Source organism: Thermoascus crustaceus (genome assembly GCF_041956765.1).
Source record: "Thermoascus crustaceus strain CBS 181.67 unplaced genomic scaffold VTN00scaffold_10, whole genome shotgun sequence".
In the NCBI taxonomy this organism is placed as follows: domain Eukaryota; kingdom Fungi; phylum Ascomycota; class Eurotiomycetes; order Eurotiales; family Thermoascaceae; genus Thermoascus; species Thermoascus crustaceus.
The window spans coordinates 308,207-335,915 of NW_027192536.1; the positions used below are offsets into that span (position 1 = coordinate 308,207).

Below are 27,709 nucleotides of genomic sequence, written 5' to 3' on the forward strand. Positions count from 1 at the left end.
GCGGGCAACTTGGGCGAAAGTTCTCCCTCGTGGAGGCGGTGACAAGCGGCAGAATATGCTGAATTTCTTTGATTCCCGCAGATGACACCGATTCGGAGCTGTGTGAGAACCCCGGGTGTCATAGTATATTTTATTGTTTCGGTTTAGGGAGAGGGTGTTCTTCTTTTTCTATCGCACGGGCGGGATTTTGATGTGGAATTGAGCTTTCAGGGAATAGAAAAGCAGCCATGAAGGGCTCTCAAAGCCTTACCATTGTCATCAAATTAGGTGCGGAGATACGATGACGTTGCAGGCCGGATGCATATGCGCTCCGAATACTAACCTTTGACCGTCACAGGGACGAGCTCGATTGTGGACGAGAATACTCATGAACCACTTCTATCGATCCTGACATTGATTGTTGAGACTGCCGCAAAGCTTCACAGAGATGGACACAAAGTCATCCTCGTCTCATCGGGTGCCGTTGGTGTGGGGTTGCGGAGGATGGATGTAGATAAGAGACCGAAGCATCTTCCTCGGATACAGGTATGGGATCATAAGCACACATGATGCATGCCTTGAATGGAACATGTCATCGCTAACTTGGTTCTTGCAGGCATTGGCCGCCGTCGGACAATGTCGACTCATGAGTCTCTGGGATAGCCTATTCGGCCATCTTCGCCTACCAGTCGCACAAATCCTGTTGACGAGAAATGACATTGCAGATGTAAGATTCTGTTTTGCGCCTAACAATTAGTGTGTGCTTTCCTTCTCACGGAATGATTAGAGGACCCAATATCTCAATGCTCAAAACACTTTTGCGGAGCTTTTGAGCATGGGCGTAATCCCTATAGTCAATGAGAACGATACTCTGGCTGTTGCGGTAAGGAAAAAGTCCCAACTCCATGCCTTTTATGAAACAAGAGCTGATAACATCTCCAGGAAATCAAATTCGGCGATAATGATACGCTATCGGCCATCACCGCGGCCATGGTTCAGGCAGACTACCTATTCCTTATGACCGACGTGGACTGCCTCTACACGTCCAATCCACGTACAAACCCAGACGCGAAACCAATTGAGGTAGTCTCAGATATCTCGACCTTGGAAGCTGATGTCTCAACGGCTGGCTCGTCCCTGGGAACTGGAGGGATGAGTACAAAGATCGTCGCTGCTAGACTTGCGACAAGTGCTGGTGTGACGACGGTTATCACGAAGAGCTCGAAACCCGGAAATGTCCATGAGATCGTCAGATATCTCCAAGGAATTCGAAACGATCGTTCTGCAGATACTTGCCAGGTCGATGGAGGCTCAGGTACAGATGACTCCTCACCAGACCGGTCACTGCCGTCCTCTCGGCCTCCTCTCCACACGCGCTTTCTCCCCTCCACCACCCCGATTCAATCACGATCCTTCTGGCTGCTTCATGGACTTAAGCCTCATGGAACAGTTTATATCGACCACGGCGCATACAGCGCCCTTCAGAACAAAGCAGGTCTCCTTCCGGCCGGCGTTGTGGGCGTCGAGGGTCATTTTGGTCAGCAGGAAGCAGTCCGACTGGTTGTTGTCCCAAGACCCTCCCCAGATGCTCTCAACGGCGACTTTCCTCACCACGGAGAGGTGCCAAAAGAAGTGGGACGAGCCCTTGTCAACTACGGCAGTGCCGAAATTGCTCTTATAAAGGGAGTAAGAAGTACTCAGATCACCTCTATTTTGGGCTATGCGGATAGCGAATATGTCGCCCTCCGCGAGAACATCTCATTCTTTCCCGTTAGTGAAAGGCCGAGCCGACCTGTCACCCCCGCACTGGATGACTGGAGGATGCACAGATAAATATATTCTTCATGGCGCACGAGGCAACTTTGGAATTTTGTTGTACAGCGGATAATTAATCATTTTTTTTCTACGAGTCTTACGATCGACGACCTGTCCAGTTTGGGAGCAAGTTAGCTTGTCTAGCTAAAAATGTAGAATGGCAGTCCGGGAATTCATGTCTCGCTGGGAATTTGGTAAATAGAAGGCACTGCACCCAACAAAGATTGAGTTTAAGAAAGTCATAAAAAGTTGCTATCATCAGATATCTGTAAATAGAATCTACCAATTAAAAGGCTTCCTACCTAGACAACAGAATCTTGTAGATCGCATTCGAAATTGTATATGATAATAAAGACGCCTAGCATCTCTCCAAAACGCCCCAGCAGAAGCGGCCCAAACAATGCACCCCAATGACCATAATAATCCCAGTATTCATGATCCCGGTCGTCCCCTTCACGCTTCGCGATGTAAATCCCGAACCATCGACTCCAACCGTCAGAAACCCCTCTATAGAAGAACCGGACTTAATCCTGCCACCTCTTCAAAAATCTCTTCATGTCATTCTCAGGATGGGGAGCAGGAGAAGCCTAGGCAGACGACGCTTAGCAGCTGAAACAGGGTAGATAAACAAAGGGCGAGGTGGTACATACTGTGTTCTCAATGCTGGAGGTAGAGAAGGTTTGACTGGCCGTCGATGTAGTCTCAATTGTCGGTATCGGGAGGAACGTCGTAGCAACCACGTATGCACTGGTCGGATGCTGAGGTTTAGGACTCTTTGCGGTTATTGTTGTCCCTGGCTGCTTAGCCATCGGGGCGTATCTCGTGAGACCGGTCAATTGGTCCTCGTATGGTATAGTGAACTTTCCCGCGTTTTGTCTTTTCCGGAGCCCCTCATGCTCATCCTGTTCTTCAATAGCTGGTCCGTTGGTGTCGGAGATGGACAGAATTCCGTTCTTCACACGAGAAGAGAATGTGCCGGTCATCTGCGTGAGAGTGAAGCGCTTGGAGAAGTTGACCACCCAGGTATCCACACCTGACGAGACCATTTTGAGGAAACTGTGATTGTTAAACATTATCAGCAACTAGCATCTTAAGGAAAGTTAAATTGTCGCTCGCGGGGTGCAGAGAAGGTCATACTATGCATTCGGGTCGTTTCCACCAACTTCAGGGTCGATCCTGAAAGACACAGAGTTCCCTCGCTCAAAGACCCCTTCCTTTATGACGTGCGCCAATTCATCCTATGTAAAACGGGAAGTTAGAAAAAGTTCCTTAGATGTCTGTTCGCCGCACTGAGTATGCGCGCCGGGAAAGGGGTGGATCTTTACATAGGAATCCTCTGTGTTACCGCCAGCGCAAAGGAAAAGGTCATATCGGGAGAGCTTAGAGAGCTTCGGATCCTTCCCGGAATCCCTCCATTGGACTGTGATTGTATCCCCTCCTTTGGCAGTTGCGCCGGCGGCAGGATTCATGAATTCGACATCCGCCAGGGCCGCGGAAGCAAGAGCTAAAACGAGGGATAAAGCTTGTATAAGCTTCATTCTGGCCAGGACGTTGAACATGAAAGGTGTAAAAAGAGCGACAGTACAAAAAAAGAGTGAACCAGGTCAAGAATTGGCTGATTGCTAGCTGTAAACTCACAGCCGTTCCTGAGAGGCCATGCCTTCGATGGGATCTACTCCGTAGGTACGGCGTACACTATGTAACGGGCGCTAAGCCAATTCTGGCCAGCAGCTGCAGGTCCTCCGGCGTGGGCTGAGACGCAATGGTTGTCTTCACTTTTCTGTTATTATTTGTTTCATCTCTGTTTTCCTTCTCCCCTTCATATTTTCCCCTCAATTTTATATTCCCATGTCATAACTCTGTTCCCTGGAAATATTCTTCAAAATGGGCAGAGATTTGGATTGGTCCTCGCTCGGGAATATCGCAACCAATTTGCTCGATGCCAACCCTATCGCCATTATAGTGACAGCCGTCATTGCGTTCGGTTTCCCCATTCTACTACACTATTTGCTCTATCGCAAAGCAGCTTCTCCTCCCTCGACCTCTTTCCTACTTCTTGGACCCAGCGGGGCTGGTAAAACTGCCTTATTATCACTTGTAAGACTCACACGTGACATCTCTGATTTCCACATCGACCGGAAATGCGGAACAGAAAGAAAAGCCACGCGTTACTAAAGGACTCACAGCTCGAGTCGAAATCTTCTCGCCTTGCGCAACCAGCGCGACCGACGCATACTTCTCAGGCATCTACCTTTTCTACTATTTCTCTCCCTCCAACTGTCCCAATCGCCTCGAACCGCTTTCGTTCTGTCAACGACCCTTCTCTAGCGGAAGCCTCAAGGAATCCAGTGAAGTATCATTTGAGAGATACCCCCGGTCATGGCAAATTGCGAGACTCTCAGGGGATCGCGCAGTTCCTGTCGATGTTGAATTCGAAGAATCAGAAAGGAAGACTACGGGCTGTCATTTTCGTTGTTGATTCTGCTGCTCTATCCGATAGTGACGAGGTATTGAGAGATACAGCTACCTATCTGCATGATGTTCTCCTTATCCTCCAAAAGAGGGCCCTGAACAAGGGCAAATCTTCTGCGAAAGTCGCAACCGAGGTCCCTGTCCTTATCGCGGCGAACAAGCAAGACTTGTTTACTGCTTTACCTCCAGGTTCAGTTCGTGAGAAGTTGGAGGCGGAACTCGACAGAATTAGGAAATCAAAGAGTAAGGGTCTCATGGATGCTAGTGTCGATAATGGAACCGGTGAAGATGAAGAGGAGATCTTGGGTGGAGACGATGGACAAGGAACGTTCAGCTTCAAGCTCCTGGAAGAGGATGTCGGCGTCAAAGTCGACATAGTCGGGGGTGCCGTCAAGGGCGATGACGAGGCGGATGTTGGATCCGGCGTACGGAGATGGGAGGAATGGATCGGAATGTGTCTGTAAACATTTCTTTCACGTCAATTATTCTCTTATTTATTGGGTAATGATACTGTGTCTGGCTGGCATCTAATGGGATATCCATTCTACGAATATTGAGATGAGAATGTCTATCGCTTGGATATACGGCCCAGGGGCTTCCCCATCTACGCTACATGCAGTGAATCACTTCATGACCATAGTGCTCCAAAGATCACAGACTAGCATTATGTATCCCAATAGCCTGCCTACCTAGATCGTAACAATTACCGTTTTTGGATATCAACGAGGCGACGACCATCCGCAGTCCGCCACTCGTCGCCGAGTGTCTCTACTGCCTTCTCATCTACCCAATTCTTTCATGATTGACACCACATTAGTACTGAAGCTTTCACAAGAGCGAGAGCTAGAATAAAGATGGTCTATCGACTTACCCAAAGCTCCCGTGCAAGCCTCATGTTCTTGGCAACGGAAGTGGTAGCATCCCTCTTTGCAATAGGAATAAAATATTCCCCACGGATATCTTCATCCTTTACCTTCTTGCTCGCAGCGAGGAACATGCCCGTGGCAGCACCATCGCTCATAGTCTGTCCGACAACGGATAATACCTTCCCCACTGCCCAGGCCCCCAAACGCCCAACGTACTCCTTCCAGACGTTGACCTGTTCCGTCGCAATGTTCCCGGGGAAGAAGGTGTTGGCGTAGATATTCTTGCTCCCCTCGTCTCCAGCCTGAAGCAGACGTCTGGAGAGCTCCCGCGTGAACAGAATATTTCCCAGCTTCGAGCGGCCGTAGCGCCAAATACCGTCGTAGATGGCGGGTTTGAAGCGTGTCGGAGACGTCAGGGAGTCCACATCCAGGTGACGACAGAGAGCGTGCATAGATGAGCTGGTGACGACGACCCGCGCGTCGCTGGTCTTGTACCTGATCGTCGTGTCCCTCAGAAGAGGCAAAAGCAGGGTCACCAGAATCTGGTGGCCAACGCAGTTGGAAGCGAAAATCCATTCTATGTCTTGAGGCGAAAGCTTGTACTTGGGCGTTATACCGAGACCTATAGTATTAAGGATAATAATAATTAGGCATGATGATCATTCCTGTCTCTATCTTTCTTTCCAAGAAACGAAGACTTATCGAAAAAAAAAAGAGCAGACCATACCCGCATTGCATATGACAATATCGAGCCTGTTCGTATCTCTCCTGATCTGATCCGCAGCTTCTTTGACATCACGGATATCTTGTAGGTCGCATGAGACGAATGCGATTCTCTCTTCCTCTTCCCCAAGATATATATCCCTGCGAGCGCGCCATTCTTCTAGCGCAGCTTTATACTTGTCCCTGCTGCGAGCGAGAACGAAGACTTTCCGTACGCCATGCAGAAGAAGCTGGGTAGTAATTTCTGTGATATTCGAGTGTATCTGATTAGAAAATCAAAACAAACGTGTCTTAAGATGTATAGATACGAAAAGACGTAGAAAGCGAGTTTCGAGGGTAACTGCTTGCCTCGTCCTATGCCTGCTTGGCCACCCTAGAGAGTAGTGAGCAATTCCATGAATCAGCGAGTTCCCTTCTGCATCCGCGTTGAACGCTTAAGCGCCACAATATCCGATACAGAGCCCTCTTTGAACTATGAAACTCACAGTTATAACCGCCACCTTCCCGTCAAGAGGGGGTGTGTCACGTAGAGAAAAGTTCCTATACGTAATTATGCCTGTCATTTCCCTCGAAGTCAGCGACAAATGGCGAGCAAGTTAGTTCAGGTTGGTCTAGAATATTTCAGAATAGAATCAATAAAAATTAGTAAAGTTTCCGTGAGCATGCTTCATGGCTGGGGAAAGCCGTTGAAGTTTCTTTGAACTACAGAATCAATTCTGGGAACGACATGGTGCTTTCATCAATCCAACGTCATTGCCTCAAGGGGCGGACCATACGCCGGATCTGCCCTTGCCGTACTATCAATAGCGCCTCTACTATCTAAATTCCGAAGAAACGTTGAGCAGTATGTAAATCTACGAGAGATCTATGATATGTCCTAATCTGTCCCATCTATGACTTTAGCCCAATGCACCTACCACTGAAGTTTAAACCGGTAACACTTTGCTAGCAACATCGGTAAAACCTCGACTCTCGGGACTATTAGTGCTAAAGAGTCGTGACTCCGATCTGAAATTGAAGAGGGAAAAAAATTAGAAGAAGGACAAAAATGACCATGAAGACCCAGATTCTAGATTTGTTTTTGGTGCATCATCCAGGTGAGTAGATCGACTTTCGTTGCGACAGCCACGGGCTTGATGGTTCCGTACTCGTCCTTTTCAGTAATAATTGCTGCACTATTCCACTCAAAGAATCGGTTGAGCACACTTAGGGGAGTATCAATTGTTATCTCGAAGAACTTTCGGCGTCTTCCTTTTTGCTTTCCAGGTGCAGCTGAGAGCTCATCCTTCTCAACCGAAAATGTTGGATCAAGGTCTCTTGGATCCGTTACGACTTCAGAGAGTTTCGAAAAATCGAACATCACGTCTGAAATTGGACTCTTGCCGGTGGCACGGCCATGGGTGACCCAGCTAAGAATATTTCCCAGGGTCACAAGGCCCACGAGTCTCCTGCCGGTAGGAGCAAGAACAGGAAGCTGATCAAACCCCTTCTCCCGCATGATCTCGATGGCAGCTTCGCATGACGAATTAGATGTGACCGTTGTAATGGGTTTTAACCTGAGAGACTTGACTTTGGCACCAGAGAAAGGGTCCTTGGGTCCACGGGGTGGCAGCTCAGGAGTGGTTGGTGCAGCCTCGGGGGGTGGTGATGGTAAAAGGTCATTTGCAGCAAGCCAGTCATCGTCGGCAAACTGAAGCCGTTAGCAACGGAAGATGTCACAATAGGAAAAGAAAATAAATAGAGGGAAAACGATACCCTGACTTACCTTGGTAAGGTAACTTCGTATGCTGTCAGGTAGAATAACTACCACAACGTCATCTTTTCCGAAGCCGTAGTCCTGCACTGCCTTCACCATAGCGGCAATGGCACTTCCACTGCTTCCACCTACAAGTAGACCTTCTTCGGCTATGAGACGTCTGGCATATTGGAAAGACTCCTTGTCGCCAGTCTTGTACCATTTATCCACAGAGTGTTGGCTGAGAACCTGAGGGATAAAGTCGTATCCAATCCCTTCAACCTTGTAGGGCTCGTTTGCATGTTCTTCATTCAACTCCGCAGGCAAAGCCAGAACTGACCCGTGCGGATCTGCTGCAATCACCTTGATATCCGGGTTATGTTTCTTCAATCCTCGAGATAGCCCTGTGATGGTGCCGCCAGTCCCGGCGCCTGCAACTATGGCCTTTATCTTTCCATCGGTTTGTGTCCATATTTCTTCCGCTGTGCCAAGCTCGTGGGCCAACGGGTTATTCTTATTACCGTACTGGTCCAAAATGTGTGCATTGGGCAGCTCCCTTTCGAGGCGTTTGGCGACTCCGATGTGGGATTCGGGAGAGTCATAGGCAGCTTGCGTAGGAGTACGGATGATAGTTGCATTCAACGCACGCAATACAGCCACCTTTTCAGCAGACATCTTTTCTGGGAGCGTGATGATTGTCTTATAGCCTTGAAATATCATTAGCTCTACATATCCAAACAGTCAAGACGTGGTAATCGACCTTTTACCGCCGCAACAAGAGCCAGCCCAATACCTCTGGGATCGCAGTAAGTATCTCTCCAGTGATGTTTAGGTAAATAGCGGGAAATATCGGAGCCCTACGTGTTTCCGCTGGTGGGTTCGATCAAAGTATCGCCGGGTTTGATCCTCCCCTCACGTTCCGCCTCTTCAATCATCCGCAACGCAATCCTGTCTTTCACACTTCCTCCGGCATTGAAGTATTCCAGCTTCGCGTACACCACAGCTTCAATTCCAAGGCTCTGGGGGAGCTTGTTCAATCTGACGAGGGGAGTATTGCCTATCTGCTGTGTGATCGAGTCCATCACCACCGGCGGGGCGGCTGGACTAGTGATAGATGACATTGTGACAGAGCTGTTGGAGGAACACGTGGAGGACGAAGAGGGAAGAGCAGGGACAGGGAAATGGAAGGGCGAGTTGTCAACGGAATAGCCAGATATACAAAAAGTGCATGATGAGAAGAGCCTCTTTCGTGGCGTGATTGTCGATGACGGCCTGGCCGTTGTTGCCTTCACCCCTCACCGACAATAGCCGCTGCAGATGGACTCTAGGTCTCACTTGCTCCGCCGGTGGGAGCCGGGCGGCAAGGTGCACTTTTTCCCGGGCAGCGTCCACGGCGCTACGCTGACTTGTATATTACCGCCGGCCGTTCAGCTTTAACCAGCAGTTTTTAATTCATAAGGTTCCGCCCTATTATTCTCGTTGGATTGTATTTTGGACTTGCCCTTTCAGGTGCTGTCGACAGGTCCCTGGACGTGCCTGAAAACTTATCTCCTGGAATTACTGACGTTTTCCTGAGATTATCACAGCCTACGCAGTACAATATACTATGTTTAGGGTCTTACTGCAAACTCCACCCCACCGTCCCTGGTATCTATTGAGTAGTTAACTAACTTAACGTAGATATGACGTTGCTTAGTCAGCTTATCAGCTATTGGCTCTCGCCGCGGCGTCGTCGCAAAACTGGCAATGTCCCTTGTTTCTTGTCTGCTGCAAAATACGGAGTATAATCTCTAAAAATAGTCTTCAAAGAAACCGCCAGTTGCTGTACAATGCCAGCCGCACCTACAAAGATCTGCAAGTCTCGGGTCAGGTTATCGTTTGAAACTGGAGTAGCACGTGTGGGGAATCCGACTAACCGCGGCTCATTGCACACGGTTGGGGGTGGCCCTGTGCCAATAGGATCCGGCTGATCTCCCAGCAGCATCTTCAAAGCTCAGGGGTACATTTCATTCTTGTCGTACAGGAGGTCATTTTGCCGAGCCGGACAAGCTGCAACTTCCACGCCTCCAAGGGTTCTTGTCTTGAAGCTGAAACCGTACTACGGTTGGACTACAGGCATCGCCAAGCTGCATGTGTGGCTTATCAGAGGTCTCGGGGGCGCACCATGTGGCCTCAAATAATCCCTCGTGCTTGCAGAAGCGCCAGTGTGGGCACAAAGGGCGCAGATCCAATTACGGGATTATTATTACTCCGTATCTCGCTTTTGATGCTTCGAATCGCGTCTCAGATTCCCAGTTCCAGATCTGACGCCGTTCCAGTGGGCCGGCTCGGCAGCGGGCCGCTGGCCACTCTTGTACTGTATTCGACAGCATCAGCCACCTCCTAGCCTCCAATGATATGAACTTATTTACCCTCCGGCCAACTCACCGCTCTCCTTCCGCCAGACATGCTGGTTATTTCGTTTCTTGTACTTTCTTTTCCTCTCTTTGCTTTGCCGCCACTGTCAGTCTTTCATTCAAGTTTTTGCTCATTGTTCCTTTCTATATTATAACAAGAAGCACAGATCCGCCAACAGCCATCATAAACGTTGGCGAGGTGTGAGAGCCTCGGCCTCGCATCTGGTCATCTCCCGTATCCTCGAACAATTCGTCAATATGGAATCCCTCAGGTCACGACCACCGTCACAGAACCCAGAAGCAGGGAACGGAGGATTGTCGGTCTCTAACGCTCAGCCAAAAGAAAGGACTCGCGACTCATCGCTGTTACCTACACATAACGAGAAGAGCCACGATGTTTCCCGTGCCTGGGGATTATTTCGCGTGCACTCTGCGGGAGAGAGTGGGCGGACTGGAATCCATCCAATCCACTTTCTCAAAGTGTGCGTCAGGAGCACTTGCACCATGTCGATGATAGTTAATGTCCTTTGGCCTTTTGTTCCAGCTGCTATCACCATTCATTTTGCCCGGCCTGATCTTCATGTTTGGATCTTTGCTCTCAACTACATTGCGATGGTCCCAACTGCCAATCTGCTTGGGTTCGCCGGTGGAGAACTAGCGAAGAAGCTACCTAAAGTCCTGGGAGTCCTGATGGAAACGACCTTGAGCTCTGTTGTGGAGATAGTACTATTCATGATCCTAATCCACAATGACAACAACAATAACCTCATTCCTGTCATTCAGGCGGCTATCCTGGGTTCAATCCTAGCAAACCTCCTGCTTTGCTTAGGTTTATGTTTCTTTGCAGGAGGCTTAAGACGAAACGAACAAGTATTCCATGAAGCGGTCAGCGAGGTGGGATCCGGACTGCTTCTGGTTGCTGGGTTCGGCTTGTTGATCCCAAGCGCCTTCTATTCTGCCCTTTCCGGAAGCGCGACAACGGGTACCTTCACACCGGAGGAACTGATTTCGAACACGCGTAAAATCAGCAGAGCTACTTCCATTATCCTACTTGTGGCCTTCTTGATGTAAGGATGTCTGACCTTTGCTTAGAGAAGGTGTGCTTATTGATTTCTAGGTTTATGTGGTTCAATCTCCGGAGTCACCACAGTATTTTCGATGAAGTTCTTGAGCAAGACGAAGCCGAGGATGAGGATCGATCGAAAGAGCTCAAGAGAGCTAAGCTGACCTTCACGGAATGCATCATTGCCATAGCCATCGCTCTTACATGCGTGTGCATGTCAGCAGTATTCTTGGTACAGGAAATATCCTACATTGTCGAGAGAGGAGTGCCGGACAATTTCATGGGTTTGATACTTGTTCCTCTGGTTGAGAAGGCGGCAGAACATTTGACCGCAATTGATGAAGCCTGGTAAGAATTTTTGGAGACCTAAGTGATTACGGTGCCTCTCTTTTACTAACTTTTGATAGGGATAACCAAATCAACTTTGCACTCTTCCACTGTCTGGGCCCGTCTATTCAAACTGCGCTCCTTAACGCTCCCCTGGTCGTTATAGTTGGCTGGGGCCTCGGCAAGGATATGGATCTGAACTTTGAGATCTTCATGATTGTCTTGCTCGTCCTCTCGATTCTTGTGGTAGGGAACTTTCTTCGGGACGGCAAATCAAACTATATGGAGGGCGGCCTTTGTGTTCTCGTATATGTTATCATTGCGGTCACCACGTGGTACTATCCCAATCCGCATGAAGGAACGACAAATGTTCAGATTCCGATGGGCGAAGGACACGGTCACTAAGGTTGAATCTAAATCCGGCTGTGGCCATCCCGTGTTGCTTTCGATGTCATTTATGTTGGATAATCACATTCCTCCCTTGAAGGGTTTGCTCGAAATAAGTGTATAAATACCTAGTACTTATATCATGCTGGGGTTTCATTTAAGCTGGACACATCTGGATATTGAATGAAATTAAGTGCGAAAACTTGTCATGAAAGAGAAGCGGTGCTGACTGAGCTGATGGACTGTCAACATCTCCAACCCATAATCTTTAAAATGGCCAATAACTGTAACTGCAAGGTTGAAGTGTCTAGAGATGCCATGCCACGGTCTACCTATCGAAAGATTTGCACAACAGCAGGCATGAAGCTGCCCACCAAGGAAATGATAGCAAATGCATCACGGACCATGTTTTTTCTGAGGACTTATCGTTATCTGCAGGGTCTGATAGCTTCGTTGTCCTGACTAGTACAGAGGTGCATAGTACAGCAGTACGGAGTACTTAAGTTTAGTTGCAGCGGGGCCGGAACCGAATCTGTTATCGGCCGGCCACCACTGGGAACACCCCAACTCCGACCGGTCCTTTGGCCGATAAGTCACTGCAGTCAACGAGCCATGGAAGACTCGAGGAGTCCAGCGGAACAGGTCATCGCCGCCCTCAGGGAGCGCAATATTTCGTTCAAGCAGAGCGATATCGAATCAGCATTCAACGATGAGTCCCTCGGTTTCGCGAACGCCCAATGGGCATCCGAGCATCTCGGTTACGACACGCTACTGTCCAGGGAAGAGCTAACATTGTATGATGCGCTTTCTGTTCACAGCTTTTCGCTGAGTTTCCTGCTAATGAGAATTATAGATATGCAAAGCTAGAGAGTTCTGGCGCCCTGCAGACCCTTCTTCAGAATCCAGACCTCAGTGCAACGCGACCATTACTAGATGAGAATATTCGCAACGCGATCGACTCGCTGAAAGCGTCAACAACCGCGATCCAGAAACAAACAGAGATTTTGACATTACAATGTGAGGATCTAAGGAAACAGCTGCGTAATGATAAAGAGAGCGTACTGGGCCGGAGCCGAGTCTTGGCCCAGCTGAAAAGGAGACATGAGTTAGAAAGACAGCATGTCAATGCTGTGGTACTATTGTCCCATTACGGCTTGCTCTAGGCCTCTGTTGTTGACGGGCTATATAGGCTGACGATCTTGCGCATGATCTTGAGACGAGAATGAAGGCTGGAACTGAGTCGGCAGCAGCGGATAGAAAGAAGGCACTTTCGTCAATTGCAACTAGACTGAGGGACGATGATAGAACGCTTAAGATCCTTGAAAAGCTTGCATCGGGTATCGGATCCAGTGAGGAGGACAGAGCGGCAGGGAGCCGAGCTGCAGAACTCACTGCGAAACTTGCGGGATATGTGGCGGAAGAGATTCACTGCCGCCTTGATCGATTATATATGGAGACGATTTGTGCTGGTAGAGGTGGCTCTATCGAAGGATCAGAGCACGAACACGAGCCTCTAGCCGCACTCGAGGAAGAGCTGGAGTCTCTATATGCAGAGATAAGCGTCCTAGCCGAAATGTCCGCCAAGCAGCAGTTCAGCGACCCTATCCTGTGTGAACTACAAAGTCGCCATAATCGATTACGGTTGACATCTGAGAAAAGACTCGATTATGTACGTTTGTTCCACTTCTGTCGAAGAATCACTTACTGATTTGTTCAAGATTTTGGATATAATGACCGGGATGACTCTTTCTATAGAAAGCATCATAGAACGGTTGCAAGATTGCCAGTCTTATCATGAAACGATGGAAGCTTTGGCAGTCGCTTACAGATCTGAATTCGACAATAAGCGCACAACTCAGTCATCCAGACGAGGAACCTTGCAAAGAGATTCTTTTCAGACCTCTTGGGCTACCCCGCGTTCTGAAAAGAAAAAGGCAATTGCCCCTCTCTTAGAGTCGCAAGCCCTTGCGGGTTTCCTGCGTCGTCTTGGAATCTCCTTAGACTCGGTCTGTAAGCCTCCTGAAGAAGGCGGGGGCAAAGACTCTCTCTACGAAAAGAAACTGCGCATGCTGGAACGTCTGCACAATCTTGAGATTGCTGCCGATGCTCCATTGATAGCGCAGCTGAGCTCCGCAGATCAGGCGGCCCAGCTTCTTGACTCTTCTTTGCATGCTGATTCGAGCTTCCGGATTTCACTTTCAGATGTTTCTCAGGAGCAGAAGCTCGCTACGCTGGAAGAAGAATTAGGGTCCGTCCAAAAGGGAATCGAAGGAATCAATTTGGATGTTCTCTACCAGAGAGATAAGACCCAGGAGAAGTTCATGGAAAAATGGCTGTGAGGGATCGAACAGCTTAGAACATGAAGTGATCTGTGACTTAGATTAAGATACCTTTACCTCCGGTTCCTTATTCATTTTATATGGGAGGCTTCAGTGGTTATTTGTGTGTGATATCCATATACTTCTAGCAACTCTGCCTTCTTTACTCCCAAAGACCGGTCATTTGCCATGCAGCAGATCAAAAACAGTTAGGAATGGGTACTTTAGGCGAAGCTGTGGCAACAGCATATATACAGAACAGGACCTTGGAGAAGATGTAAAGTTGCAAGAGACGTATTAGGCACGAACTCCAGTTCATGCTAAGCATGTGAAGATTCGTCTTGCATGCAGCCTTCTGAAGAGGAACTAGAGGACAGGGACTACCTATGATCAACCCAGTCATAGCCACAAATCGGAACAGCCAAACCTTGCCATGCAGAAGTTTCAGCCTTGCAAGGAAAACCCTGGTCTAAATCTTTCTTGCCAAAGTCAGAGCGTATTGGGGTGTCATTGTGCCCGAGGCATCAGAACCAGCCAAGGTTGAAAGCAACCAGTCCCCATGGCGTTTTTAATGCCGCATTATCTGCCGCAGGCAGCGAAGACATTCCGACACAGTGGCTTGAAGCCTGGATCGTACCCGTGTTCATACATCCGGGGATCGCTAATTACTGCCTGTTAGGATATTTGAACTGCACACAAAGCAGGTGATATCTAATGCACCGCCCCCCCACAACCTGTAACATATAGATCTCTATTTAGGGTAATACACAGAAGATCCTGTTAATGAACATTATACAGAACAATCACGCAATTTGACCTATGAGATTCATTGTATGGCCCGCAGCATAGAATAAGAAGAATAGCTAAGGTTTCATCTCTGTACTGCTAGTAATCACCATGTATTGATCTAATGAGAGGGGACAGGTTCTGCACAGGGCACGTTCATCTCTCCAGTCTCAACTCTTCAGAGATTATGCGTCTTTTGATCCCACATGAGTCAGATATGACGGGAGGTTCCCAACAGCAAGCCCAGAGATCTGCGGCTCTCGTCCTGGCTGGGGCAGCGAGACGTTGACCAGCCTGAATTCTATACTAAGAGATACTAACCCCCTGTCGAAGGGAAACTTCACGCCAGGCTGCGAGGCCAACAGCAAGCTCGGAAGTTACGCAGTAATCAACACATACAGAGTCGTGCGGCTCCTAGGCCGCAGGCAGAGGAGTTGTGGCTGGTGCTCTCACAGACTTACGCCACATCTCTGGTTGTCAGCGAGCGCATACCCATGATCATCTTTGTGACTTTCGTCGAACGCCAAAGTATCACATCGAAATTATGACGCCTACTATCACTGGTGGTCTGGCCAGTAGAGCCACTGAATGTCCTCTTTATTCAGCTTCCCTCCAAAGCAAGCTGACTGCGCCACATTCGACTGGAGTCTGACATCGGCATCGGGACATACACTCGATGTTCATCGGGTCACTGCCAAGTCTCTACCTAGTCATTTCCAGCTGGAGACTGTTTGCACCTGGACATGGAATCCGACATAATGACACTCGTGGTCAGTGGTTACAAAGTCATTCCTGCCGGTCTTTGTCCACCTGGTATCGTGTTATGCTTCTTGTTTCTTCTCGTCTCCTGGCCCGTCTCCCCGCCCGGCTGACTTCGACTGCGCCCCTTGTGACCAGAGCTGACCACGCCTGAAATTCTATGTCCACCAGACCCAAGATGACTGCTCACGGCCTTGCATCTGCCCTGGCAGGAGGTGCTGGCCTCCATGTCGGGCGCGGACACGCTCTTGCACGGTCTCTCTCCGAGATCTAGATATGCCGGAGATATTAGGCTGCAGCTGGTCTGCATGCACGTACGCCCACGTACATATGCATCATGAACAGTTTCGACTTTCCCCGGGTACACCAGCCACTAGACATTCTCTTTGTTCGACTTCCTGTTTCCTTGTTGTTCTTGTTGCAGTATTTTTAAACTCGACTGTTATATTCAAGCACACCCAACTAACACCAATCTTCATTCACCTTGCCTAAATCCTTTGAACTTTCTACAGACTGGCGATTCTGTCTTCGCTGCTAAATCAGGTGCTATGAGCTCATGACCCCTGCCTCATGTCTTCCTTTGTCCCTGACCTCGTTGATCCGCATGTTCATCGCTTTCGAAGGTGGGGAATAGCAAAACGCCCCTCTGCTCTTGTTTTTTTTTCTGCAGGGATTTAACTACCTCGGACTGGTGTCATTTTCCATACTGACTGCACTTTTCCTCTTCTTCTATTGACAGCAACGGGGTTATCTTCCCGTAATATTGTCCGTTGTTTTTCACTTCCTTGTTGCTTTGCAGTGTGAAGAAGCAAGGATGTGTGTTATTGAGAGATCTATCGACGTGTACCCAAGAGAGGTCCGCAAGAGGGAGACGATCTATAGGTGCCGATTCAGTGACGGTATTGGCACTTGCAATAAGACGCGTATTTACGATCTTGATGGAACCTACCATGTGCGTCATCCTCGAAACGAAGACAAGATAGGCCCATCCGGTCCAATTTATCGAATAGTTGAGCCGGTTGAGCCGACGCGGCTAGAGAAATCTGCAAAGAGCTCCCCTAGCTACAAATGGATGAAGAAGGACAAGGGGTCTATATTCGAGTTCCACATACCCTTCATGAGAAGGGCTTCAAAAGATGAAGGTCCGCGGGGTTTGAGTCGGCGAGATATAGAGAGAGATCCCCGTCGTTTCACTGCAAACTATTCAGAAGAATCAGCGATTCCGCGCCGACCAACCCGACGGTCGTCATATCAAGAACTTCGGCCAGGATCGTCACGCATTTCTGTCCCTTTACAGACACCCCTGCAGCGCGTATCTACTGCTGACCTCGCGCCGGAGATTCGGCGGCAACAGCAAGCATCCCAGCCATCACGATCGGCGAAGGAAAGGGTTCCGGTTACTGATCGTGTTCCTCTTAGGCGCCCGGAACGAATGCCTTCAATCACCCCGGTCGAGGTACACGACAGTCGTTATCCAGAAGACAGTCCACCTTTGACACCAACGCGTGACCATTACCGTCAAAGAAAGCCGCCCACGCCTAAACGGGTCCGCTTCGCCCCAGACGTCGACGGTGGAGGAAGTTCTCACGACACAACCGAAAATAATAGGTCCTGTGAAGGGCAGCGAAATCGGCATACCGAGGAAGAGATTCACCGTGACGACCAGTTTTCCAAAGGTGTCGTCAGAGAGCGCAAGCACGACGAACCGGGAAGGAATCGTTTTCAGCGCTTTATGGAAAGGAACTTTTGGCCGAGATCTTCCGGACCGCAACGTACTGTGCCCCGCAAGCCACGAATCGTTCAAGATGGTAACCGTCAGATCACAGAGGCAGGCGATCGTATTATCGCGCAGGCCCGAGAGAGACTTAAGCGGGAGGAATTTGCCCGCGATTTCCATGAACGACCCAGTCGAAGATCTCTCGATGACCAACACCATCGGCCTAGACCAGCAAGGCGGGCCACTTTTCCTGGCAACGATCGTATAGTTTACGACGGAGGTTATGGTCACCCTGATTGGCGATGGCTGTAATGCCGATGATATAACAACAAATTAGATCCATCGATACTCCTCCCGGCTATTCGATAGCGCTAATGTCTTCGGACTCTTATAATCTTGTGCCAATTATCCAGGCGCGCAGTCAAGAGAGATATTTTCCAGCACAGGAATAAGCATAATAGGTTTTAAGGGGGTAGATGGCTGGAGCTGTGGTTTTTTTGTAATATTGGATTTACTAGGCCTAACTTAAAATAAGAATTTTAGACAATATGCAGATCTCGTTATGTTCTCCTCGTATGTGATTAAGATAAAACAAGAAAAGTTTATACGAGTTGACGATAATAATGCAGTGACCGACGGGACGGATGTTGCATATCCAGACCACTTTCAACCGGGGTGGGTTTGAAGCGAAAAAGTGCGGGAAGACCTAAGTCGATTGCGGTAAGGGTTCACACGCGGCCGCGGGCGCCCCCCAGGGCGGATTCTCTTTTTCAATTGCCCTCGGAACAATGCCATCATTTTCACTTTTGAACGGTAATACACCCAGGTTTCCCCCATTATCGAAGTAACTTGTTCCGATAGCTTTTGAATCGTCTTTTCTCCCATGACATACTATAACCGACTTGCGCCCTTTCCGGTTTAACAGGACTGCCCATATGGTAGTGCTTAGTTTTTGAGTAGATGCCACCTCTCTTTCTGCTACCCTTTGCTGGTTTTGCTGACAAGCTTGCCCGTCGCAGGATTGCAAAATTAATCGTACTTAAGCTACACGCTCCTCGTCGTCTTCCTTGCGTGTTCTGCTTCGCCGGCTCTGCAGCCGTTCGTCTGCATCACTGCCATCCTTGCTATCAAAGCAAACAGATGGTGCCTGGAAAATCGGAATTTAAACCAGGCTTGGCTCTACAATGCAATTCCTATCTCGAACATCGATCTACACCTGTATTTTCAAATGTGTCTTTCGCGTCTGTACCTCCAATTCCACATAGGCGATCCACGCAAAATCCATTTTTAGATTCTTCAAAGGAACTTTGTGCTCTTTGACACGATGAGTAGCTCCGTGACAGCTTCAAGGAGTGAAGAAGCAGACAGTGCCACTGTATACCAGCATTCGGATTCTGGATCTTCGCAGAGATCGCCTGTTCCGGAAAACCAAGGCGCTAATATCCCCAACACACTGTCAACGGCAAATAAGACGGTCGATGCCGGAGATGAGGTCTTCGACATCTCGCCAAGTACCGCGCTAAAAATATTCAGCGCCCATCTCAACAAGTTAGTGAGACTTACCGGTGATGTTCCTCCGAATCCTTTGATGAGCGTTGTCTCCTTTTCAAACGAAAAATCGGAAAATGCCAGAGAGCAAAATGGGATTGATGATACCCCATTCAAAGTCACAGAACTCCATTGCGGTCCGACAAAGGACCATGTTGGCAACGGCGAAGCACAAGAAATCCTTCAACAAAATGCGTTGGCTAGGAGATTCTATTCAAAGCAGGCCCCACAAATCTCGCTTGAGGAATACCTCACGCGACTCCATCGATACTGTCCAATGTCCACAGCCGTGTATCTTGCTACCAGTTTATATATCACCAGGATGGCGACAGTCGAAAAGATAATACTCGTGACGCCGCGAAATGTCCATCGACTCGTGCTAGCAGGCTTGCGGGTTGCGATGAAAGCTCTGGAGGACCTCAGCTATCCGCATAGCCGCTTCGCCAAAGTCGGTGGAGTCAGCGAGCGCGAACTCTCCCGTCTTGAAATCAGTTTCTGCTTCCTGATAGATTTTGAATTGAGAGTGGATGCCAATACGCTGTTGGGAGAGGCGAGGTCATTGCGGAATGGTACGGCTTTCGGCGAAGACGGGTTTAACATCGTGGAGAAGTCATCTCCAAATGGAAAGCATAACGAATCGACGTTGTTAGCCCCAACATCGCCTTCTCAGGAAGCTCAGGATGGTGCACCAATAACTTAGTCGTTTGATTCTCTGCTTCTGCTGGCGCTGACGCTTTGGCTACTCAAAACATTCTTGTCATACCCTTGCGGCAAAAAAAAGACTTCAGTGATACCTACATGAATGGAATGACCAGGTCTCTTGGCCTTCAACCCGCGGTTCTGGCTCTCTTTAGTGATTTCTACGAAAATCGATCAAAATTGCGGGACGTGCCGACAGAGAGACCCTTGCAGATATGGACAAGAAAAGCGAGCTTCAGGAGATGCTAATAGAAATTGAGGCAAAATCACTAGGTCATCTTGTACAATGTACCTCTTCTTTCGCAGCTCTCGACATATCTTGCCGGTATGCACCGTGTCCGGTCCGAAGCGAAGAAGGCCAACAAAGTGGTATTTGGGTTGGCCACAACTTTTACCACTTTTGCATTGGCTTTTCTGCGGGACGAGAGGAAAGCCTTTGCGACCAAATTACTGGATTGGGTTGACGGCAAAGATAAACTCATCTCGTTCTGAGATCAGATCCTTCGAGATGCGATTGAATCCTCTCTTAGTACCATGGAGACGAGGCTTCAAAACAGGTGAACAAACGGATTGTACGGTCACTTGGTACAATCTACACTTTCAACCGATAGCAGCAGAGGCATGGAGGGCGATGATGGCAATGATGACAGCGATGAAAGCCCAAATCACCGATACAGAGGCACTGAGGGTAGAGGACGCCCGGCATTGGCATGATGCGGTTTTATTCGTTTGTCTCATAATACCACAACATTATAAGAATTAAAAAGGTATTTAATTTTGGCGATCTAGACAGAGAAAAAACAACGGGCTCAGTTATGATTTAATCGAGCGCGCGTTGTCCAGTACTATGCACGGGCACTAGCTATTCCAGCGGGAAACGCGTACGTAGCCGCTAAGCCCTGTAGACGCATCGGCCGTGTGGGATACGAACTCCGACACAGCTGCGCGGAGATTCCCAAGTCACGCTGTGAGCGTGAAGCCCTCGATATATGCACACCGTCGACCCTGTTTTTCTCCTACCTTCAGCTTTAATACTTTTTGAAGGAGCGCAATACACGGAATCCCTTCTTGAGGCACGGACACGAAAATCCTCACGATGTTCCCTTAAGACCAGCGCTTCGACGAGAACAACCGTACATCTGTCCTACCTGTCCTCAGCGTCAACCTCACGAGCCCGAGATCGCCCTTCCCTCGTCGGATCTCCGTGGCTTTATAAATAGCGATGTCCTCCAGGACGCCGTCTACGGACCTCCAAAGCAGCAGCGCTGCGGACCGGAGCTCCAGTTCACCGTCAGCACCGAACGGGAAGGCAACGCCAGCCCCTTCAAAGGTTACACAACCAGACGAAAGTGTCGAGCTCAAGAATATGGCATCGGAATCTGACGATGTCAAGGCTCCATTGCCGGTTGAGGAGGATATAATGCAGCTAGCGCGGCTGGGGGAAGTCGCGGCTGTACAGAAGTTGTTCGAGAGCAAGAAATTCAACGCGAAATACAAAGATGAGGAAGGAATCACGCCTCTACACGTATGTTAACACTATGCTGTATGCGCTTTTTGATAGGAAGATGTTTACCTGACCATTGCGTCCTTCCATACACAGTGGGCTGCGATCAACAACCAATATGCGATGTGCAAGTTCCTGCTGGACTCCGGCGCGGACGTCAACGCGAAGGGTGGAGAGTCTGTGGCCACGCCAGCAATGTGGGCTGCGCAGCGCTGTCACTACTATATCGTCAAATTATTGCTCCAGTATGGGGCCGATCCTCTTCTTACCGATGTCCAAGGATACAACATTCTCCACCTGGCGACCATTGACGGAAATGCGTTCTTGCTGGTTCTCTTACTGCACCAAGAGATCCCTGTGGACGTTACCGATCCCCAAGGACACACAGGCCTTATGTGGGCAGCATACAAAGGGTTCCCTGTGTGTGTTGACCTATTCCTGCGGTGGGGCGCCAATGTAAATGCTGTGGACGAGGGTGGCTTGACGCCCCTACACTGGGCATTGGTGAAAGGGTCACAGACGTGCGTCCAGAAGATTATCGAGTACGGTGCGGATAAGTTTGCGAAGACGAGGGATGGCAAAACACCGACGATGGTCGCGGGAGAGATGAACACCATGCGCGTGTGGTACCGTGCACTTAATGAATGTGGCTACGACGCTTCCGGGAATCCAAAAATACTTCCTCTGGGGTTAACGTCGTTTGTGCGAACTAAGAGCATGGTATCCAAGTTCTTTTTCCTCTGGCCGTTCATCATGATCCCAGTCGCTATCTGGATCCTCAGTAATATGGTCATATATGCTGCTGTGCCGATCATGCTGGTCGCAGTGTTTTCACTACAGTGGGTAGCACAGCAGGTTGCAAATTGGGGGCCTTCGGAATACAGAATACTTCAAAGAACGGTATGCAGGGCTCTAAATGCTTGGGAATGCGCTGAAGTATCTGTTGCTGATATATGCCCCAGCCCTATCTAGCAGGCGTGTTTGCAGGGACACTGTTCTGGGTCGGTGTGAGATATGTACTCAAAGTGCTGCCAAGTAAGATCTGCGTCTGCTGATTTTGGTTTGACAAGAGTTGCTGACAATGAAAAAAGCCACATATGCATCGCATCCAATCTTGAATGTCTTGTTTGCAGTCTTCTTCGGATTAACAACATACTTTTACATACTCTCCATGATCGAGGATCCCGGTTACGTGCCCAAGCTTGGCAGCAGGAACCAGCAGCGAGCGGTCATAAACGAGCTCTTCGACCTCTGGAAGTTCGATGATGAGAACTTCTGCGTATATTGCATGATCAGAAAACCCTTGCGAAGCAAGCATTGCAGGCGATGTGGGCGCTGTGTAGCAAAGCACGATCAGTAGGTTTACCCTCCTCAACGTCTCTATGCCAATGCTAACCTTGTGATAGCCATTGTCCGTGGATTGACAATTGTGTCGGTGCGAATAATCTCCGTCATTTTGTTCTGTACATTATTTCCTTGGAGATCGGCATAATTCTCTTTATACAATTGACTTTCTCCTGTAAGTAATACATGCAGCTTCAAGTCTCTAGGTATTGACTAACGGTAATTATAGATATTGAGATTTTACCGCAGCCGACAGAGCCGCAATGCAATATTCTCAATGACGTACTATGTAGTTTCGTCCTTCGAGACACTTTCACCATCGTCCTTGACATCTGGATTACCCTGCAGCTCATTTGGGTTACGATGCTCTGCGCCGTGCAGCTGGTCCAGATCTCTCGGAATCAGACGACGTATGAAAATATGAGAGGCCACTCAATCGACCACGCGCATCCAAGCTCGCAAGCCATAACCTCTGCTTTTGCGGCGGGGACGACGTCTCTCGATGCTGCCGGCCTTTCAGCCTCTGGACACGGTCCCAATCCGGCTCTTGCACCCGGTCAACACCACCGCCGTCGAAGACATGGCTGCTTCCAACAGTGGAAACGGCTTCTCGGCCTGGACACCTTCTTCGCAACGGCGCAGAGCGGCTTTGGCGAGAGCAGCGGTGCTTCCCGGCCGAAGAATCCCTTCTCGCGCGGTATCATCACGAACTGTCGCGACTTCTGGTGCGATCCCGCGCCTTACTTTGGCAGAAGGGAACCGGGATCTGCCATGGTGGGCGGCGAGATTGTTAACTACAATCGGATGTATGAAGTTCCACTGCGGATGCACAGCGGCGGAAGAGCTGGATCTGGGGCAGTCTATACGAGCCTTGCAGGCGAAGACCCAGAGCAGGCCGTTTGATACGTCTTGCATGATATGATATATTCCGTCTTCCGTCCAGTCTTGGCGTCTTGTTTTGGGAAACTTGGCATCTAGAGTGTTTGATATGACTTCTTTATTGTTTGTTTTTGACTAAATTCTTAGATTCTGTCCGGTGTGGACATTATCCACTTCGTGTCATTCCAGTCCTCAGTCTTCTCTCTACCCCTGGGGCCTTTAAATGGGATTGTGAACCAATGCAGAAACGGGCGGGAGTTCGATAGAGGCATGAACGGGCAGAATCTATACATTTTTCTTGGATATTTGGCACAGCTCTTGTAAGCCCTCAAGTTGTGCTGCTCTATCCATTGAGGAATTGACGGGAAACATCGGGTGGCTCCATGTCAAGCATGGCCGGGCAGACAGGGCGATGACAGGCTGTTGCTTATTGTTCATTGATCAGGACGAGGTCTCACGGTGTACAGTACAACTCGCTTCACGTACAGTTAGGGTATACTCTCACAGGTAGATATTGTAATATCCGAGAGACTATCGCATAAATGTGGTATATGGTGCAGATGTCATTATCAATTGAGAGAAGCAATCTAAAGCCCTCTCACAGGATGTTTGTAATCCTGTAGCAGGAAAAGCATGCAAGATCGCGAGTCCCAATCCTTTACAGACTCCATCATGCTGTCTTTCTCTCATTAGAACACCTTAGATACAATATACGAGGAACATTCAGCTACACTACGTCTAACCAGGGGAACATCGTTGCAATCCATGTATCTCATCATATATTACTCCCTGTTCTCTTTATTTCAGCACACCCATAAAAAAATAATATAATGCCCGAGATAAGATTCATTTCACAAAAAGGAAAAGATAATTTTAAAGTATTAAATCATCTTTGTTTATGTTACAGCACAATCTAGAGACTACCGACAAGGCTGGTGAGGGGAGGCCTAATCACGTGACCATATTGGATCGTCTACGATCCATCTTCACGATCCAGTTCTACGATCCATCTCCATGATCCATAGTCATGATCCAGCGGATAGGCATTTCCGGGCAGAAGTAATAATGTATATAATGGCGCTCCTTAATCATGGGGGATTAGGACCCTGTGGTCAACTCAAATAGCAATCCCAATAGTAACATTGCTAGTAACGGCCTATCTATCTACCTTTTCCTCTTGTCTTCTGTCCTTCAAGATAAACCCAACGCGCTTCAACCTAGAAGTCCTAGGTCCGCCGTTACAGTTTATTATTTAAAGGAGGTATACTTTCTAACCATTCGGTGGAAAATGTATATGAATTCCGTATAGGTGGAGTTAAAAATTGTAAAAACGTTTTTCCTTATTTTGATAAATATAATTTATATACTAAAAAGTCTATTTCTTATACAGGTTATAAAATTAGACGGATTGGTATTTTTTTTAGGTTAGTTGCTTATATTAGTTTAAATATGTATTTAAGCTATCGCCTGGTTAGTATATTACCTTGTATTAAAGAATGATGAGCATAAGTTATTGTTACTCCTGATGATAGTAATATTATTGTATTAAATAATGGTAATTCAAAAGGATTAACTAAATTGAACTCCTCTTAATTTAGATAAATCAGTATGAGGTGTGACGGCGCGGCAGACACCTAGGCGGTAAGGTAGGCAGTGTTGAGCATTCCTTGGTCTCTGGGATACTGCTGGTCCTACTTGTCTATATATCACATTACATGAAGCCCTGCAAATCCTTTTCTTTCTTTTCTTCTTATGCTTTCAATTCTGTATGACAAGCTATCATAATTTTAGCTAATAATACTATGACTGAGCACTGTTATATAATTGAAAGTATCACATTCTCCCTTCTTTAACTATCCCTTTAGCCTGAGTGTAGACCAGACTGGCTGTTATCATTCAGCCCCTCCACATATCCTATATACTTATCAGACTTAACCTGAATATCAACTTTAAAGACAATCTCTTAACTTAATTATTATAAAACCTGAATTTAAACTAAATCAAACAGAATGATGCATAAATCAACTGCCATTAAGAAAGGCCCCTCTGGGGAGAGATGCTGTGTCTCAATTCTTCAAGACCCCCAGAATTAAGATAGTGAACTCCCAGAAGAATAGGAGATGACCTATAAGTAATTTAACAAGCTTATTAAATAAGACAGGAAGGCCCTTTATAAGGCTATTTTATATACTTTTAATAGAGTATTTAATAACCATAACAAACTGCAGAAGAAGGTTAAGGAATTAGAACTTGAGCTTAGCACCCTGAAGAATAATACAAATAAGGAGATTGCCAAGAAGGATAAACAGATTAGTCAGCTTGCAGTAAAATATAAGGACTACAAGAAATAGATTATTTAGATAGTTATATAATAAGGAGCCAGTGTAACGACGGGTCTGGGACTTTGTAGGCAGAGGGCCGTTGGGTTTATCTTGAGGACAGAAGACAAGGAGAAAGATAGATAATTAGTCATTACTAGCAATACTAACTCTAGGATTGCTATTTGAGTTGACCACAGGGTCCTGATCCCCATGGTTAAGGAGTGTCTTTATATACATGATGAGTTCTGTCTGGAAATACCTATCCGATGGATCATGGCTCAAGGATCATAGCCTCTGGATCACAACCCATGGATCATAGTCCATGGATCATGGTGATCCAGTCACGTGGTGGATCGGCCTTCATGGATCATGGTGATCCAGTCACGTGGTGGTCTTCCCCTCATCCTGACTCAGTCTAATCCTGGGCTGTGCTGTAACACTACCCCCCCCCTCAAAGATCTTCAGCCCAAAGATCCTATTTAAGGTGGTTTCCTCTTGTGAATCCATCCTTTTTCTTGTAAGTATCTTTCATCATGTCCAGGAAGCACAAGCAAAGTGACCAGATCAAAGAACATTCTTGTCTAGGAGCCAAGGTTGATTGTCTGGGTATTATAATGCCTGTCCCATGTACTCATTGCCTTTTATTGAAAGAGAAGGGGGAGCTCCAAGAGCTCAATTGCCGGGTTGCCTATAGGTTTTCCAGGTGTGGGGAATGCTGCCATTAAGGTTGTTCCAGTTGTGATGCCAGTGGTCTTGAGGATTCTGACTGTATGCTCTCTTCCTCCTGGGTAGTTCCCTCATTTTCTGATTCTTCCAGTTGAATGCCTTGGTTGTGCCTTGGACAAGGTTCGCGCGGAGCGGGCTGCCTTTGAGGTGCAGTTGCAGAAGGTCATGGCTGGTCTGGCTTATGCTCAGAAGCAGCAAGGACTGCTTGAACAGCATGCGGCCCAAATGCTTGAGCAGAAGTTGGCCTCAATTGATGATATGGCTGCTTTAGATGTGTTGGAGTCTGAGAATGATGGTGCATCTGAGGAGTGTAGTTCAAAGCGGCCATGTCATGAGGGTCCAAGTGCAGGCCCCTCCTCTTCCAGAGGTTCAGGTGAGCCTGCTCCTCCTGCTGAGACTGGTTCTCCTGTGGATTACTCCCGCGTCCTGTTCTGGGAATCCTCCCTTGATGCCTTGTTTGCTGAGGGCGTAGATCCTCTGGCTTCAGGCGGTCTGGATTTCAAAGGTGGAATTCCTTGAGGAGTTTCTTGCATCCTCCACAGTTCTCTATGGGCTGCCAGGAGTTCTTAAAGTCATTATAGCCTTTCCATTTCAAAAGGTACATGAACTGCCCATTAATTATGCTGCTGTCTAACACCTTTTCTACCTCATAGTCTTGATCATCATCTGGATTCTCAGGTAGGATTTCTTCAGTTTCAGTAATTGGTTGGGCGTTTTCCGGTGCTGGTTCCAATAACAATATATGAAAAACTGGGTGTATCCACATAGTATCTGGCAATTTAAGGTGGAAATTGACCTCTTCTTTCTTTTCTTCAATTTCAAATGGGCCAATTTTCTTAAAATCCAATTTGTTATTTGGCCTTTTTGTTTTCACATTTTTTTGGAGGAGATACACTTTATCTCCTGCTTTCAAGTCTGGTCCCTTCTTATAGTGCTGGTTGTAGTACTTGGTGGTCCAGTATGCAATAAATTGAATATCTAGATTCAATTGTTGGTGAAGCTCTTGTAGTTGGTCAGCTTGGAGGATTCCTTTCTGGGCCAGGACCTTATCAGATTTGGGTTCTTGGTAGGCTGTTGGTTCAAATCTGTAGTTGGCATAGAATGGAGATTCCTGGGTAGTCTTGTTCTTGGTGCTGTTATAGGTGAACTGGGCCATAGGTAGGAGTTCTACCCAGTTGTCTTGCTGGTAGTTGATATAGCAGCGCAGGTACTGTTCCAAGGTTTGATTCATCTGTTCTGTTTGCCCATCAGTCTGGGGGTGAGCTGTTGTGGAGAGCTTATGCTTGGAGCCAAGTTGGCAGGTCAAGGTTCACCAGAATCCTGAGGTAAAGAGCTTGTCTCTATT

General features: G+C 48.0%; 11 protein-coding genes across 11 annotated transcripts; 7 read left to right on the plus strand and 4 right to left on the minus strand.

Moving 5' to 3' along the window:
- Positions 1–227: 227 nt before the first annotated feature.
- Positions 228–1,812, plus strand: VTN00DRAFT_2492 (uncharacterized protein; the record flags this gene model as incomplete). The annotated part of the gene is made up of 5 exons (XM_069428713.1): positions 228–267; positions 338–525; positions 596–706; positions 767–862; positions 922–1,812. 5 exons carry the CDS (start codon positions 228–230, stop codon positions 1,810–1,812), a joined length of 1,326 nt encoding a protein of 441 aa, XP_069283541.1.
- A 506-nt stretch (positions 1,813–2,318) lies between these two features.
- Positions 2,319–3,332, minus strand: VTN00DRAFT_2493 (uncharacterized protein; the record flags this gene model as incomplete). Its single annotated transcript, XM_069428714.1, has 4 exons — positions 2,319–2,381; positions 2,445–2,850; positions 2,932–3,032; positions 3,120–3,332. 4 exons carry the CDS (start codon positions 3,330–3,332, stop codon positions 2,319–2,321), a joined length of 783 nt encoding a protein of 260 aa, XP_069283542.1.
- A 346-nt stretch (positions 3,333–3,678) lies between these two features.
- On the plus strand, positions 3,679–4,730 carry VTN00DRAFT_2494 (uncharacterized protein; the record flags this gene model as incomplete). The annotated part of the gene is made up of 2 exons (XM_069428715.1): positions 3,679–3,891; positions 3,981–4,730. The coding sequence occupies 2 exons, from the start codon at positions 3,679–3,681 to the stop codon at positions 4,728–4,730; spliced, it is 963 nt and encodes a 320-aa protein (XP_069283543.1).
- Positions 4,731–4,969: 239 nt separating this feature from the next.
- On the minus strand, positions 4,970–5,584 carry VTN00DRAFT_2495 (uncharacterized protein; the record flags this gene model as incomplete). The annotated part of the gene is made up of 2 exons (XM_069428716.1): positions 4,970–5,059; positions 5,138–5,584. The coding sequence occupies 2 exons, from the start codon at positions 5,582–5,584 to the stop codon at positions 4,970–4,972; spliced, it is 537 nt and encodes a 178-aa protein (XP_069283544.1).
- Positions 5,585–6,924: 1,340 nt separating this feature from the next.
- On the minus strand, positions 6,925–8,711 carry VTN00DRAFT_2496 (uncharacterized protein; the record flags this gene model as incomplete). The annotated part of the gene is made up of 4 exons (XM_069428717.1): positions 6,925–7,545; positions 7,621–8,297; positions 8,351–8,385; positions 8,452–8,711. 4 exons carry the CDS (start codon positions 8,709–8,711, stop codon positions 6,925–6,927), a joined length of 1,593 nt encoding a protein of 530 aa, XP_069283545.1.
- A 1,779-nt stretch (positions 8,712–10,490) lies between these two features.
- VTN00DRAFT_2497 (uncharacterized protein) lies at positions 10,491–11,781 on the plus strand (the record flags this gene model as incomplete). Its single annotated transcript, XM_069428718.1, has 3 exons — positions 10,491–11,053; positions 11,104–11,397; positions 11,457–11,781. The coding sequence occupies 3 exons, from the start codon at positions 10,491–10,493 to the stop codon at positions 11,779–11,781; spliced, it is 1,182 nt and encodes a 393-aa protein (XP_069283546.1).
- A 594-nt stretch (positions 11,782–12,375) lies between these two features.
- Positions 12,376–14,102, plus strand: VTN00DRAFT_2498 (uncharacterized protein; the record flags this gene model as incomplete). Its single annotated transcript, XM_069428719.1, has 4 exons — positions 12,376–12,557; positions 12,617–12,896; positions 12,953–13,432; positions 13,482–14,102. The coding sequence occupies 4 exons, from the start codon at positions 12,376–12,378 to the stop codon at positions 14,100–14,102; spliced, it is 1,563 nt and encodes a 520-aa protein (XP_069283547.1).
- A 2,962-nt stretch (positions 14,103–17,064) lies between these two features.
- On the minus strand, positions 17,065–17,562 carry VTN00DRAFT_2499 (uncharacterized protein; the record flags this gene model as incomplete). The annotated part of the gene is made up of 1 exon (XM_069428720.1): positions 17,065–17,562. One exon carries the CDS (start codon positions 17,560–17,562, stop codon positions 17,065–17,067), a length of 498 nt encoding a protein of 165 aa, XP_069283548.1.
- Positions 17,563–18,667: 1,105 nt separating this feature from the next.
- On the plus strand, positions 18,668–19,591 carry VTN00DRAFT_2500 (uncharacterized protein; the record flags this gene model as incomplete). Its single annotated transcript, XM_069428723.1, has 1 exon — positions 18,668–19,591. The coding sequence occupies one exon, from the start codon at positions 18,668–18,670 to the stop codon at positions 19,589–19,591; it is 924 nt and encodes a 307-aa protein (XP_069283549.1).
- A 1,221-nt stretch (positions 19,592–20,812) lies between these two features.
- On the plus strand, positions 20,813–23,341 carry VTN00DRAFT_2501 (uncharacterized protein; the record flags this gene model as incomplete). Its single annotated transcript, XM_069428724.1, has 6 exons — positions 20,813–21,115; positions 21,191–21,994; positions 22,057–22,129; positions 22,186–22,450; positions 22,501–22,613; positions 22,668–23,341. 6 exons carry the CDS (start codon positions 20,813–20,815, stop codon positions 23,339–23,341), a joined length of 2,232 nt encoding a protein of 743 aa, XP_069283550.1.
- Positions 23,342–26,171: 2,830 nt separating this feature from the next.
- Positions 26,172–27,023, plus strand: VTN00DRAFT_2502 (uncharacterized protein; the record flags this gene model as incomplete). The annotated part of the gene is made up of 5 exons (XM_069428725.1): positions 26,172–26,244; positions 26,365–26,406; positions 26,456–26,869; positions 26,946–26,962; positions 27,018–27,023. 5 exons carry the CDS (start codon positions 26,172–26,174, stop codon positions 27,021–27,023), a joined length of 552 nt encoding a protein of 183 aa, XP_069283551.1.
- Positions 27,024–27,709: the final 686 nt, after the last annotated feature.